This window comes from Amblyraja radiata, chromosome 11, assembly GCF_010909765.2.
Source record: "Amblyraja radiata isolate CabotCenter1 chromosome 11, sAmbRad1.1.pri, whole genome shotgun sequence".
Classification (NCBI taxonomy): Eukaryota; Metazoa; Chordata; class Chondrichthyes; order Rajiformes; family Rajidae; genus Amblyraja; species Amblyraja radiata.
The window spans coordinates 28,495,700-28,512,034 of record NC_045966.1 but is presented as its reverse complement, the minus strand read 5'-3'; the positions used below and the strand labels follow the sequence as shown (position 1 = coordinate 28,512,034).

The 16,335-nt window shown below is 40.7% G+C and overlaps 1 protein-coding gene across 4 annotated transcripts in view; it reads left to right on the top strand.

Moving 5' to 3' along the window:
• The window catches only part of LOC116978458 (SH3 domain and tetratricopeptide repeat-containing protein 2-like), a 110,083-nt gene extending 97,927 nt beyond the window's left edge, over positions 1-12,156 (top strand). For all 4 annotated transcript variants that reach the window (XM_033029597.1, XM_033029595.1, XM_033029596.1 and 1 more), the window contains 3 exons: positions 3,278-3,428; positions 9,124-9,320; positions 11,448-12,156. In XM_033029597.1, the coding sequence (XP_032885488.1) occupies positions 3,278-3,428; positions 9,124-9,320; positions 11,448-11,651 (552 nt within the window). In that variant the 3' untranslated portion in view covers positions 11,652-12,156. The remainder of the gene's footprint in view (positions 1-3,277; positions 3,429-9,123; positions 9,321-11,447) is intronic.
• The last annotated feature ends 4,179 nt before the right edge of the window (positions 12,157-16,335 follow it).

The following is a 16,335-nucleotide window of genomic DNA, read 5'->3' as shown; positions in this document are numbered from 1 at the left end:
TGTATCATCTGCAAGCAAGTCTGAATGAAGCAAGTGAAGGTATTACAGAGGGGTGGAAGATTGCAACCTTCACGTGGTCCGCCCTGTTTCGACTAATGCAATCAACTCGATGTGCACAAACAGAAGATCAAATAGAACAAGTTGTCCTACAACTTTAGGCTGTGCACGCCACACGAAAGAAGAAGAAGGTATTACAGAGCTATCAATCTACAGCAAAACATATCACTATGATACTAAAGCTTGAATGCTGTTCTTAAAAAGTAGCAGTACATGAAATGTACCTGTACTTCCAATACTGTTATTTTATCTGAATGGTACTCTTTTGATACCATCATTCTTTCATGGCTGAAGAGTAGCTGCACTTCAGGGTGATGGTATCAAAATTAATGCGAGGAGAGAAATGCTGGACAGAACACTTATCCGCAGCAAATCTGAGAAGAATAGCTGTTTGAGGAGATCTTATGAGTCATGATGCTGGCCAGGAATGAAGAATGCATTAAACATGAAAATGTCATGTGTGTGAATCTTGGCAGGGCCACAGAAGGGACCTGTACTTGAACATGAGGTGTGTCTGATGGATCTTAACCAAAGGTAGCAGTAGAACTCCTCATGATTGAGGTAAAAACTCATCTGGAGACAATGGACTATTTTCCCAACTTCCTATAAAAAGCTTATCTTGATTCAACAACATCTGCAACAATAATTCGGAAGCTGAAGGTTCAGTTTGTCAGATGCCAGATTACAGATGAAGTTGCAATGGACAATGTGGAGTTAACTGGAATTTCATTCATGCAGCAACATTACTACACCATCCACTATCTAAGGGTAAGATGGAGGATGGCGTAAAAACAGGAATGTCGCTTTCAGTAAAAGTAGTATCTCTACTTCTGTTTCTTGATTGAAATCCACCAATGCCAGCATACATATCTTATCCAGCTCAGAGACTGAAACAATATTTGCAAAATTGCATATGGTATGAAAAGTGGATGAACATACTTTATTACATTAAGATATCAAGGGGGAGGTCACTCTATTACCAGGTGAAATGATTGGAATTCCACGATAGCATCACCAAGAAAGATGTTAGAAAGATGTGATGATCATATAATTGTTACTAAGCACGTTTTGTGTGGTTTGGAAGAGTGAGGAATAGGTATTATGAAAGGGATAGGTATTATGAGGAAGAATACTGAGGACAAGGTATATTGGTAAAAGTATAGGTATTATAGATATACTGAGGAATAGGTATGGAGGAAGACTGAGGAATAGATATTACGAAGGAGACTAAAAAATATTTTGGAGACTGAAGTTGCACAGAAAATGCTCTGCAACCCTTGCTGCAGAACAATGAAACCATTGCCCATCCAGCCCACCGTGAAAAACAGTGACTAATGACCAAACTGGGAGAACTGCTTGCTATCATGCAAACTTTGGGCTTGAATACGAATCATTGTTTATCTAAGTGGAAAGATGTTGAAATATTATGTTGGCAGAACTTGCATGAACATTAATAAATATAAATTTATTTGGGTTTAATTGAACAGCAGGAGGCTGGCCTTTCTGTTGCAATCAATGTTGAAATGTAAACAATAAAAGATGAGCCATAGCACCATCTAGTGCTATCTGATGGAAGTTCATCATATTTAGAACTGCAGCACGACACATCAGAGGATGTTACCACAATGGAGGACGACATTAAAGCATACTTGTGACAGTTTCAGAAATTATCCTATAATACAAATAATCGGGATCCTAGAGGATGCGGCAAGGACAATTTAATTTAAAGAACATTCACAGGCAGATACAAAGAGTTACAGATGCAGGTTTACAAAAAATACACAAATTGCTGGAGTAACTCAGTGTCAGGTTGCATCTCCTTTCCTCTGACTAACCTGAACAATTGTCTCGACCCGAAACATCACCCATTCCTTCTCTCCAGAGATGCTGCCTGTCCCGTTGAGTTACTCCAGTATTTTGTGTCTATCTCTAGAAGACATGGATAGGTGACATTTGGGGTCAGGACCCTTCTTCTGACTGAGTCCTGTGATGTCTACTCGTTTAAGTAAGAACACTCACCCCCAGAATCACCTCAAACCACTGCCCTTTGCATTAATTGTACAGCACAGAAATGGTCTATTTAACCCACCATGTCCATACTGACCTTTTTGCCTGTCAAAACTAATTATATTTGCCTGTCTGTATCTTTCCATGCTGTGCCCAGTCATGTGCTGGTCTAAATTTCTTAAAAAATAGTGCAACATAGTGGATATCACTTAGTGAAATGCCCTCTGGTATGCCCTCCCAGTATTTTTTCCATCCTGGGAACAACGTTCTGCCCGTCTACCCTATCTGCTTCTCATAATTTTATATCCTTCTATCACGTATCCTTGCAACCTCCAACCACAGAAAACAATCCAAGTCTGTCCAAGCTCTCTCTGTAGCTAATATTCCCTAATCCGGGCATCATTTTGGTAATCCCCCCTCTGCAAATCGAGAGACCACCTTGCATGGAACCATTATTCAATCATAAGCCCAATGAATAACATTGCAATTTTCAACAAACCATATTTCAACCTTCCAGATTTGCCTGACATTTTGACATTTACACTTAATCAAATGCTTTTTACTTCTTACTTTTAGCATTCAAACCTTCCCTTCTGAATAATTTTAAATAATTACATCTTATTTTATTTATATCTCCTCCATCTCTACTTGTCGTTATTTACTGAAGCTTTTATCACTGTTTCCCCCACTTTTATCACCTCTTTTGTTATTTGGCCTCCGCAGCCTTCCACCCTATCACATGCCTCCCTTTGCATTCACCTCAAAGCACGTTTTATCTCTAACTGATGAAATGTTAACTGTTCCTCACAGATGCTGCCTGATTCACAAAGTATTGACAGTATTTTCTGCTTTATTTTGGTTCCCCACCTAACTGGGCAATAAGGTTCCTTCAGTCATTGAAAGCAAAAACACTTGAAATAGTTACCAGTCATGCAATGTTGTACTTTGCAAACATACCTCCATATTTGCCTTGATAATATGTCACTGCACTTTGGAAATAATTGATTTTTAAAGGAACCTCACTATAATTTTTTTGAAAGATGTGATAATATGCTATTAATTTGGAATTTTATTGCTTCATTATTTTTTGGGGTTCCTTTGTTTATTTGATCTGAGTAAATGTGTTTTCTTTGCAAAAACAAGCATTGCTAAGTAGGCTGGTGCAAGTGTATATCTAGAGAGGTTTGACATCAATATTTGAATTATTCCACAGGATGGGGCTGTACCTCTGGCAAGGGTGAAGAAAGACCTTGATGTAGAGCTCAGACTCTTTAACAAACTGACTGAACTTAACATTTCTTTAAACCATCTTGATCAAGCTCTAGATTACGCAAAGACAGCTGTAAGACTCAGTGTAAACACTGGTAAGTCGTTTCTCATATGTTAAGAATAAGAATAATTTTATTCTTAGAATTTATAATGCCTCAATTATTTTTAATGAATAGAAAATTGTACTACCTTGTGTTTCATAAATTAAGAGTATGTTGTTAGGCGTGTGGCCTAATGCCATACTGAGAAATGTCCACCTGGAACTGTCAGTTAAGTAAACTTTAGAATTTAGACAGCACGGAAACGGGCCCTCCAGCCCACCGAGTGCATGCCGACCAACAATCACCCAGTACACTAGCACTATCCTACACTCTAGGGACGATTTACAATTTTACCGAAGCTAATTAACCTACAAACCTGTACGTCTTTGGAGTGTGAGAGGAAACCAGAACACCCGAAGAAAACCCACGTGCTCACAGGGAGAACTTACAAGCTCTAAACAGAGAGAACTCACAGTCAGGATCAAACCCGGATCTCTGGCGCTGTAAGGCAGCAACACCAGCGCTGCACCACTGTACCGCCCAAACCTTGGGAATAAGAAGTAATGAGAGTCAAAGGTATTAGCATATAGTGCGGTACCCTTTGTGATGGTGCCCAGAAGGTATAGAAGCACCTTCAAGCAAATTGTGTAGGCATCATAAAAACAGTATTCTGCAATTAATGTAAATGGTCGCCAATGACTCCTTTTGTAATAAAGGCAGAAATAGGCACATTGGTACGATATAACAGTAATAGTGATCAAAGCTATGTTTGTAATACACCTGCACGAGTACGAAATTTTACATGAATTGCATTGGTAAGAAATTAAAATTACTTTCGCCCTTGCAAAATATATGCCGAGAAATTCTAGGGCAATCTAATGCATGTACAATTGGCACCACAGCATGGTGTTTTCACAACACTTTCATTTCTTGGAAGCATAATTTGAAAAAGCAATGTTCCTTCTGAGGGTTTCAAGGCCTTTTTTCCCATTTCTGATATGTCCTGTTCTAAACCTTCCTATTTTTGTCTCAAGCAACCTAAAGTCATTCAATGCTGCCATTGAGCACATTTAGACATTGAGATACAGCGTGGAAACGGGCCTTCAGTCCATGCCGACCGGCATTCACCCCATACATTGACACTATTCTACACACTGGACAATTTTTACCAAAGCCAATTAACCTACAAACCTGTACATCTTTGGAGTGTGGGAGGAAACTGGAGCACCCAGAGAAAACCCGCGCGGTCACAAGGAGAACGTACAATCCTGGTACAGACAGCACCCGTAGTCACGATCGAACCCGGTATCTGGTGCTGTAAGGCAGCAACTCTACCGGTGTGCCTGTATAAAGAAAAAAACATTTATTAAAAAACTACAGAATTATTTTAGCTGTGATCACTATATAAATACATAACTAACTTTTACATTGTTATTTGTCTCCACTGAGTTACTTGTGTAATTGAGATTATATAAATTTTATTACACATCATTGTAATGTGCATTTGCTGGCAAGAATTTGACCTCTATTCGAATTTTAATTTACCTATTAATGCTAGTATAATAAAACTTACTCTTAAAAGCTGACACGGCGAAATGTTAATGGCTGTGCATCTAGACATCGGAAATAGCAACACTAAATTGTCTTATACAGAACACTCATACAAACCATAGAATAACTAATGAATATGTAAAGAGCCAGGTTTTAGCATGTATTACTCAAACGATCGATGAAGGCTTATCTCTGGTTACTGAATAAAATCTTGAGCTCGACCTTGAATATGTTCTCAATTAAAGCAAGAATTGTGCTGTGATGGATCACTGAACAAACAGCTCACGAGGTTTCATTGAAGAAGTTAGAAGTAACATTTATGTTGTTTTTAATATTATGTTTACCAATAAAATAACGTAAAATCCTGCAAAGGATAAGGAAGTACATTTGGGTCTTACATTTGAGACAAATATAATTTGAAAAGTTAGGACCATTGAAGTCCAATTTCCTTTCCAAACTGGCTGCAGCATCTTTGCTTTTCGTAAATAAAATGTAAAATCAAGTAAAATATAGTACCCTCCATAATGTTTGGGACAATGACCCATCATTTATTTATTTGCCTCTGTACTCCACAATTTGAGATTTGTAATAGAAAAAAATCATGTGTGGTTTAAGTGCTCTAGCAGATTTGAGTAAATTGCTGGGTGTCTTCTCTGGTGATGCACCGCTTGGCCTCTATTGCAACCATCTTTAGCTAATGCTTGTTTTGGGGGCTAGTCTCCTTCAGTTTTCTCTTCAGCATGTAAAAGGAATGCTCAATTGGGTTCAGATCAAGTGCTTGACTTGGCCACTCAAGAATTGACAATTTTTTAGCTTTGAAAAACTCCTTTGTTGCTTTAGCAGTATTTTCGGGATCATTGTCTTGCTGTAGAATAAACCTCCAGCCAGTGAGTTTTGAGGCATTTGTTTGAACTTGAACAGATAGGATGTGTCTATACACTTCAGAATTCATTATGCTATTACCTTAGGCAGTTGTATCATCAATGAAGTTAAGTGAGCCAGCACCTTCAGCAGCCAAACATGCCCAGGCCATAACACCCCCACCACCGTGTTTCACGGATGAGGTGGTATGCTTTGGATATTAGGCAGTTCCTTCTCTCCTTGAATTTGATTTGAATTCGATTCCTTTATTAATAATAATAATAATAAATTTAATTTTTATAGCGCTTTCCTAAGACTCAAAGTCGCTTTACAATAGTAACAGACAATAGAAAACGGAGAAGCGGCGAACAAACAGCGCCAGCGTCCTCTCCGTGCAGCACATAAAGAAAGAATACAGACATAACAATAATAAAGACATTTAAATATAAAAACATCCCCCCACAATGGTACCCATTATGAGGGAAGGCACAAAGTCCAATCGCCATCCCCAGTTCACCCATAGATGGGCCTATTGAGGCCTCCACAGTTGCCTCCACGGAGGCCCGATGTTCCAGGCCGTTCTCGCCGGGTGATGGTGCTCCGGCGTCGGGAGAATCCTCACAGTGGCATGGGAACCCTGGAACGGCCGCTTCCGTACTGGAGACCGCGGCTTCCGAAGCCAACAAGGCCGCGCCGGATGGAGCTCCACAACTGGTGATCTCGTCGAGAGATCCCAGGCTCCCGATGTAAAGTCAGCGCCACCGCCTGCAGCTGGCCGCTCCTCAGACCCGCAGCTCCGCGATGTTTTTTTATCGCCGGTCCCAGCATACCGGAGTTCCAGCGCGGCGACCCGGGCAAGGCATCGCCCGCTCCGCGATAGCGCTCCAGCGCTGTGCCACCGCCGAAGCCGTGGTACTGGGCGGTCCCCAACAGGAAACGCCGCTCCAGGCCCGCTGGTAGGCCGCGAGGACGGGTCGAAACTGCAGCCCGGAGAAAAGCTGCCTCTCCGACCAGGTAGGGACACTGAAGGATAGTTTCCCCCTTCCCCCCCCCAACATAAAAACATTTAGACCTCCAAACAAAACACTTTAACTAACTAAAAATTAAAAAAAGATGAAGAGACAGACAGCTGCTGGCTAGGCCAATCGCGGATGTGTCTTTCAGTCTGAACAAAATTACGTTGCCTGCAGTCATACACAGTAACAATAAATAACAAAACATACAATAAACACAAATTAACATCCATCACAGTGAGTTCACCAAGCACCTCCTCACTGTGATGGAGGCAAAAGTCTTGGTATCTGTCTCTTCCCTCCTTGTTCTCCCTCTGCGCTGAGGCAATCGATCCAGGCCGAAGATGCCGCTCTCCAGTCCAGCGGACCTCCGTGGTGATGTCGCCGCTGCCGAAAGCCGGAACGCCGTCTCCACTCCGAGTCGGCCCGCCACAGCCTCAGCTCCAGGTCCCGCTGCATCAGCTCCGAGTCCCGCTGCATCAGCTCCGAGTCCCGCTGCATCAGCTCCGGGCCGCTGCCTCAGCTCCGAGTCCCGCTGCCTCAGCTCCAGGTCCCGCTGCATCAGCTCCGAGTCCCGCTGCATCAGCTCCGAGTCCCGCTGCATCAGCTCCGAGTCCCGCTGCATCAGCTCCGAGTCCCGCAGCCCCAGCCCCGGGCCGCTGCCTCAGCCCCGAGTCCCGCTGCATCAGCTCCGGGCCGCTGCCGAAAGCTGGAACGCCGCATCAGCGAGTCGGGCCACCGCTGCCTCGGCCCCGAAGACAGCCAGCCTCGCGTTGGTAAGTCCTGGCTGGCTCTGCCTCCGGAGCCTCGAGGTCGGTCGCAGGTTGGAGACCGCCAGCTCCGCCATTAGGCCTCAGCGCAGACGGAGGCAGAGAAGGGGGATACGACAAGAAAAAGTTGCACCCCCCCCCCCATAACACAACCCAACAAACTAAAACTTAGCCAAAACAAGACAAAAAAAACAACAACAAAAAAGTAAAGACAGACGGACTGCAGGCGAGCCGCAGCTGTTAACAGCGCCGCCACTTCCGGAATTTCCTCCATACTTTGTTCTTGCCATCACTCTGATACAAGTTAATCTTTGCCTCATCTGCCCACAAGACCTTTTTCCAGAACTGTGGTTGCTCTTTTAAGTACTTCTTGGTCCTCTGTGGACAGTGATCATTGACAAATCCACATATGACTCCTGAAGAGTGTTTCTGATTTGTCGGACAGGTGTTTGGAGATTCTTCTGTGGAGGTCTTCCTTATCCTGCCAGTCCCTTTGTGATTAGTAAGCTCACCAGTGCTCTCTTTCTTCTTAATGATGTTCCACACAGTTGATTTTGGTAAGCCTAGGGTTTGGCTGATGTCTCTAACAGTTTTATTCTTGTTTCTCACTCATAATGGCTTCTTTGACTTTCATTGGCACAACTTTGGTCCTCATGTTGATAAACAGCAATAAATGTTTCCAAATGTGATGGAAAGACTGGAGGAAAGACTAGGTACTGAGAGCTCTCTTATACCTGCATTAAGGAGGCATTACCTGAGCAATTACAAACACCTGTGAAGCCATGTGTCCCAAACATTATGGTGTCCTGAAATGGGAGGGTACTATGTATAAACACAGCTGTAATTTCTACATGGTGAAACCAAAATGTATAAAAATACCCTTTAATAAAATCTGACAATGTGCACTTTAACCAAATGTGATTTTTTTTCCTATTACAAATCTCAAATTGTGGAGTACAGAGGCAAATAAATAAATGATGGGCCTTTGTCCCAAACGTTATGGAGGGCACTGTAATTGCCGTTATTAGAAGATTCAAATTTATAGAAAGATAACTGGCACATCCTGCCAATATATTATTCAATCAGGAGGCAAGAAGGAAGTTTGAAAACTATGCCAAGATAAGAAAGGCTACTAAAGCTCAGGTAAACATAAATGACTGCCAAATTGGATTAAATTAGTGAAATCGGTGAATTCATTTATGTTTCCAAATCGCAGATCATGATTGTTTAACTGCATACAAAAGCAAAACTACTGGGACTTGCTATAACTTTGGCAATGCATAGGGCATTGGGAGTAAAAACACTGTCGCTGACAACAATATGCAAAGACCTAGCATTTAAGGGAAAACATTATTTATGGAAAGAAAGTAATTACATTCCAAGAAATTACTCCAGCGGGAGAAACTAGCATAAACACTTTGAGCCAAATCGCTTCCTACTGCCTGAATTTGCTATTTTTTTAAACTATGATTCTGTATTTATAAATATGAATTAAGCAATAACTGCTTTTCTTGACATGACTATTTCAACAACTTTTTTTTGCAATATCATTAGGAGACCAACTAAAGGAACGTGTTGCTTTTTATCGACTAGCCACGGTGTACTATTTGTTTCAGCAGTATGAGATGGCTGAAAACTACTACCTGAAGGCTCTGTCCCTGAGTTCGCACATATTGCTGTTTGCAAAGGAAGCAAAGTACTATGTGAAAATTTATTTCAGACTGGGTGATATTACACTTCACAAATTCAAGGTGGGAAAGTATTTCTCTATTAATTGGAATTTTTGCATTCATTTTTTCAAATTGCATTATACATTTGATCCACTCATAAAGAACATGGTGGTAAACAGCTTAGACATGGCGAACTGAAGGTAATGATTTAGTGCTGCACGACTCTAAGATTCCCGTAACATGTATAAGGGTCTAATCAAAACATTCATAAACGTCCCCAAGTTTTGTCATTGTTCTGAAAGAAGATCCATTGGTGGGGTAGAAGATATGACAAAAGAAGTTCTGCAGAAAATCTTTTCACTTTCTTCGTTGGTTATGAGCATGATGATTTACTGATTCATTGAATTATACAGCACGGAAACAGGTTCTTCAGCCGACCAAGGTGCTTTCCTGAACTAATCCCATTTGTCTGTGTTTGGCCCATATGGCAGTAAATCACCTTAATGAACCTATCCAAAGACCTCTTACATTATCATTCTGCCTGCCTCTGCCACTTGCTCTGTCATTTCATTCTATGTACCAACTACCTTCTGTGTGAAAGCAGGATTTTGGTCAATGGGGAAAGTGGGCAAAGAAATGGCAGATGGAATTTACATTCCTACCAGTGATGTCAGGCTCACTAGTTAGTAGGCCCCTGACTAGTCCTTGTGGACATTCCAAAGTAAAAGCATTACATTGGTGAGTTCAAGTGATGGCTGATTTAGAGATCACCTGTGCAAAGTCTGAAATGCCCAACCTGAGCTACCAGTTGCATGCCATTTCAACTTCCCTTTCCATCCCCCATCAACCTGTCCATTGTTGGCTGACTCCACAGTCAGGATAAGGCCCAAAGCAAACCAGAGGAACAAAGTCTCATATTACCTCCTGCCTGTTTCCCACCTACCATTTTTTCCAATCCTTTTCTGGTCCTCACATATATTGTGCCATTTCCCCAACCCCTCCTGCCCTCTACCTCCCATTTTCATCCCTCCTCCTTCTGTTTCCAACCATTACTTCACATGTATTTCACCTGCAGGCTTTTACCTCCCTCCCCCACCTGCATCTGGCTTTAACTGTAATTCACTTCTCCCCTAATGGTGCCTGATTTCACCTTCCTTACTGATCAGATTCCAGCACTAGTAGCCTTTGCGTTTCTTTTTCTTATTTTCCAGCAGCTGTCTGCATCTTCATCCTCTGCTCACTTAGCTCCATCTGCCATCTTTATTTCTCGTTATTCTGCACCTCCCATCATCTACCTGCTTTTCCCTTCCAACTCCACCCCTCCCTCCCCCTCCCTACCTGGCTCCATATGTTCGTCATCCATTACCCCGCCCCAGTTACCTCTCACTTCTGTTTCACTGCACTCCTTCTCTTTATACTGGCTCATTTCCATTCTTAGTCCTGATGCAGGCTTTTAACCAAAACATTGACCATTCTTTCCATCAACAGATAGTGCTTAACTTGCAGAGTTCCTCCAGCAGCTTGCTTGATGCTCCAGATTCGAGCATTTGCAGTCTCTCGTGTGTGTAGTATAAGCAAGTTGCTATGCATAATAAAGCAAAATAGGTAGCTTTTTCAAGAATTGAGTAAGTGTTAGTATGGTTGACATTTTGACTAGTTCAAAACGACTTTTGAAATACTATATTAGTAGACATAATTCAAATAGTGAGTCCATAATTAAAAGGCCTAACAACTGCATGGGTACAAAGTTGGCTAAAAATGCAGTGCCAGCTCTCGAACCAGAAGGTGAGAAACGAGGAGAAAAATAGCCATTTTACCCAAAATCCCCTCAATAAATTGGATGGAAAATATTTAGACGGAAAGCAAAAAACAGTGCTTGAGGAACTCAGCTGGCCAAGCAGCATCTGTGGAGGAAAATGGACAGATGACATTTTGGGTTGGGACCCTTCTTCTGGTCCATGGTTGGTGGAAAAAATATACTTGGAAAAAAATTATTATTTAAAAAATTTATTAGCAATGAAATGCATGTCTAGCACATACTAAAAGATGAGCAGAAGGTGCCAGTCTGGCAAGTTAAAGTAATGATTCCCCTTTGGCATTTATTCAATGTTGTATATTAAGACTAATTTTTGTAGTAGTAAATAAAATAATTTTGAATCTTTGCTTCATCTATTACTCTACTGAAAACTTATTTTACTTTTCCTTTAGGACCCTTACGATGCTGCTGGCTATTTCCAAATGGCATTTGCTGCAGCTATTGAACTAGGAAGCAAGGAAGATTTGTTTAATATTTGTACTAAACTTGCCAACATTTACAAGAACTACATTGTGAATGAAGATCTATGTTCTCAATTTGTCGAGAAAGCAAAGCTACTAAGCACTAAGCTACACAAAAACAAGCAGAACACATGACCAAACTAATGTGAAGTTACTCAAAATGTAAAGTGAACTCCTATACCATATCACTACCACAAAAAAATGTAAAGCAAATTTCTAATGTTGCTTGTTCAAGTACATTTATCTTTTATGTTCAAGAACTAAGGTGTAACTGAAAACCTGTACCAAGGGGCAACTACAAAGTTGAAATGAACAATTTGGTGACCGGAGATGCTAATTGGATTCTATGAGCTGGACCATAGACTTTAAAAGTAGTGAAGAATTTAGTTTAGAGTTTCTTGTGGATATGTCAAAATGATCCACATTTTGTTCTATTATAGTTACCATATTGTATAAGATAGAAACATCTGGGAACAGCAAAACATGCATCGTCAAAGTTTATGGTGATGATAAAATTGAAATTAAAGTGTTTTCCAATATTTAAGCTGTTAAGGGGCTGTCCCACTTGGGCGACCTAATGGCGAGTTTAGGAGAGTTTGGAAAAAAAGGCATGTTGAAGACCTCCTTCGACTATGTAGAAGACCTCCGTTGACTATGTTGAAGACTAGCTTCGGTTAGCTACGACTAACTTCGGGAAAATTGGACACCGAATAGTGGAGAGTGAAGACGATCTCCTTCCATCTCCTTTGACCTCCTTCGACTATGTTGAAGACTAGCTTCGACTAGCTACGACTAACTTCGGGAAAACTGGACACCGAATAGCGGAAAGTGAAGACGATCTCCTTCGACCTCCCTTTGACTGTGATGAAGACTATCTATGACTACATTCGACTACCTTCGACTTCCCTCGATTACCTGCGACTATCATGCCGACCTACTACGACTAAACCTACGAGTAAAAAAAAACACAATTTTTTTCCATGGCGACCTTTTTTTACTCGCAGACATTTTTCAGCATGTTGAAAAATACACCGCGACCTAGCTGAGGCCTCGAGTATGTGGGGACTACTCTCGAGCATGAAGTAGAGTTACGAAGACCTCCTATGACCTCGTGTCGACCATGCTGTGAGTATGAGTCGAGGGCAAACTCGCCAGAACTTGCGGATTAGGTTGCCCAAGTGGGACAGCCCCTTTAGACAACTGAAATAGATCAGTACAATATATTGCATTAGAAGCTGGACCATTTCCAGTTATTGTCTAGAACCTGATATCCTTAGTCATCCTAAGTTTTATATTTAAATTATTCTGAAGACTATGGATTCTCATGATTACAAATATCTGTTCATGAATATGTATATATGAATATAAAAGTCTGTTTAGCTCTAGTTAGCTCTGAACTAGAGCTAACTGAATTAGCTCTAGTGAACCATTACTGAACATTAGTAGTATCTCAGAATGTTTTATAATGCATGTGAAATTTAACAGCTTCCTTGTATAAAAATATGATGAGCTTTGTGTACATTATGTTAAATCACAAACTTTAAATATTTGCCATTTCTAAAATATAATCACAGCAGATTTGAACTTACACAGTCCCCATACCTCATTTCTGGCAAGGTGCTGTTTTATCTGCCTTTTACCTTCTGTTTTTCTGCTCTGAAAAATTCCCAATCGACTACTTTTAGAAAGTTTTATAAACTGAACTGAAACAAATTATCATCTTGCATTTTGTAGCACAGACTAAACATTCAAAGCATTCCCTGAAATTGGTGATCATCTTTTAAGTACCTCAACTTTTTATATACTACCTATAAGAGCTTGGGCAAATGATGGTCTTACTCAGAATGCATTGTATAAAAGTATTATATGCTATTAAAGATGAACAAATGAAATTAATGAGCCTGGAGATTCCCCAAATTATGAAATATGTCGCTTAATTACTGTTTATGAATTATGTCGTCAGCTGTGTTGTCAAAATGTAGAATGATTTGAATATGATTACATCAGTAAATCATGTTCCTAATGTCCTTTCTCAGTCTCTGCAGAACATTCTGAGATCAAAGGCTTCCATTAAGTCAGGTATTATGATCCATTATAAATGGCAGGAGAGCTGTAAGCAAAAATGTCAGGCATGGAAAATGCTGTCTTTCTACAATAGGGTTTATTACAATAAATTATGAAGATTTTGACATGCTAACATTGTAACAGAATTCCTGTTGTGTTACTTATTTTGCTTATTAACCTGCTCTTGTACCCGTTGAAAATGCACAGTTTCTCATCAACTTCATATGACATTTACAAATTTGAGTACATAAAATGAAAGCTCAATTTGCAGAGATGGAGATGATACAAATGATCATCACTGTAGCATTTTATATTGTTTGAGAAGGATATGGGAAGATAATTTGAATGTAACACAGCCTAACTGTAATGTGAAGGTATTTTTATATTAAAAGATTTTATTTAACAAAATAAACTTCTGTTCATATTTTTGTATTAAGGTTTCAAAGGTTTCAAAGGTCTTTTATTGTCACATGTACCAATTAAGGTACAGTGATATGCGATTTACCGTACAGCCATACGAAAAAAAAGCACAAGACACACAACTACATAAAAGTTAACATAAACATCCGCCACAGCGGATTCCCCACATTCCTCACTGTGATGGAAAGAAAAAAAGTCCCCATCTTCTTCCTCTTTATTCTCCTGCGGTCTGGGCAATCTAAGCTCCCGCAGCCGGCGGTCAAAGCTCCCGCGTCGGAGCGATCGAAGCTCCTGTGTCTTGGAGTTCCCGAAGTCGGTCTCTGACCAGAGACCGTGAGCTCCGTGATGTCAAGTTAGCAAGCACCCACGGTTGGAGCTCCGAAGTTGATCCCTGGCAAAGGAATTGCGGACTCTGCGATGTTAAAGTCCCATAGGCTCCCCGCGGTCGGTCAAAGGTCGGTCTCCAGCAAAGGCCATCAACTCCTCGATGTTAGGCTGCAGTGCCACATAAAACAAGCAAAAGAACACTAAAAACATACATTTAACACGTACTATTAAAACACAAAGAAGGGAGGGACAGACATACGGTTGGCGAGGCAGCCATTGCTGGCGCCACCTGGTGGGTTATAAAATGGACTAAACATATTTAAGTATTATTTTAATTGAATGCACTTTTAACTTGGCAGAATATAATGTTAGTATATTTCCATAATGTCCAACACAGTTTAAAATATTTAGTGTAAATTAATAAAATGAATAATATTCTCAGAGACTGTGGACTTGCTTCCATCCCTGATTTATAAGAAATATTTATTTTAATTATATGACGGCTGCATTTTCAGACCAACATGTCTACAGCCTCTCAACAAAACAGTCCGTTGGGTTGCTGTAAGACACCAGAAACGAAACCATGCATATCCCAAAACTGTCTGAATCATTTTAAAATTCTGGCAACTATCCCTTAATATTAATGGGATCTCTCTTCAATCTTAAATTCTGCAATGCAATTTAATGCACAATCAGCAGCATCATTGGATTGTTTAGGGTGAATAGATAACTATGCAAAACCATCCAGTAGAGGTAGTATTGTACCTTGCTGATAGTGTAACTTGGTAGCCTAAGATTGTGTGAGCTAACTTTCTAGTAGGGATGTATACATCCTATTAGCTCTACTCGGAGGAGTTTATTAAGGGATCCTACTACATATCAAGGAGTTACATGCACACATGTTAATTTAGCTTTAGTTCTTTATTATCGTCTATATTGTAAATTATGTTTCAGCAATTAAATCTTTATAACTCAAGGGGTGGCACAGTGGCATAGCGGTAGAGCTGCTGCCTCACAGCTCGAGAGACCCCAGTTCAATCCTGACTACCGGTGCTGTTCAAGGTTAATTGGCATTAGTCAAATGGTAAATTGTCCCTAGTGTGTAGAATAATGTTAGTGTACGGGATGATTGCTGGTCGGCATGGGCTCAGTAGGCTGAAGGGCCTGTTTCTGCACTGTATCTCCAAAGACTAAAGTCGACACAGTAAATTGCACTGCATCATCAGTTTTATGTTCCAGACTGCTCCAGTTGATCTGCTACTGTTATGTACCCTATGCACTATGCCTATGGTTGCACTCACCATATGTGGCTCTGTAGCAATAATTCAACATAATGAATTCCTCCCATTTCTGACCTAATAATTGTTATATTTTAAATATTTAGATGCTTTTACGGTAAACTTTTATGTTCTTTAAAAGTTTTACTCTCATAAAGTTTTACTCTTGCTCTCTTAATCAGTTTCACTGTCCTATTCTGCAAAGTAGCAGAAGACCTTGGGCTGAAGTCCTGGAGCGCTGGGGTGTGGTGCCACAATCTTTGTTGTATCTAATATGCTCATCTATCTCTTGTTACCATGTGAATCAACTGGATGAATTTCATTCTGGGTCCTCCATCCATTTGACATAATTAGAGTGATGTCAGCTGGTGAACATGGCATAACTGATATCACCTGCATGAAGTTCACTTCCTGCATACAGTTCACAGGCAACAGAGGCCCAAACTATCAAAATATTATTCATTTAGGCATTCATTGACAATTGGGCTATTGGCTTGTATCCTCAAACAGAAGATCAAACAGAACAAGTTGTCTTACAACTTTAGGCTGCGCACGCGATACGCAAGAAGAAGAAGGCTTGTATCCTGAGGAGTAAATATTACTCAATATTTTTTACTCCTTTATTTCATCCAGAGTGATCGCTTTACACCCACCTGCTGTCTCTGCCCCTCCAACCGGCCCTCCACCATGAAGCATCTCATTGGCATCAGTGTAGCCAATCCCCACCACAA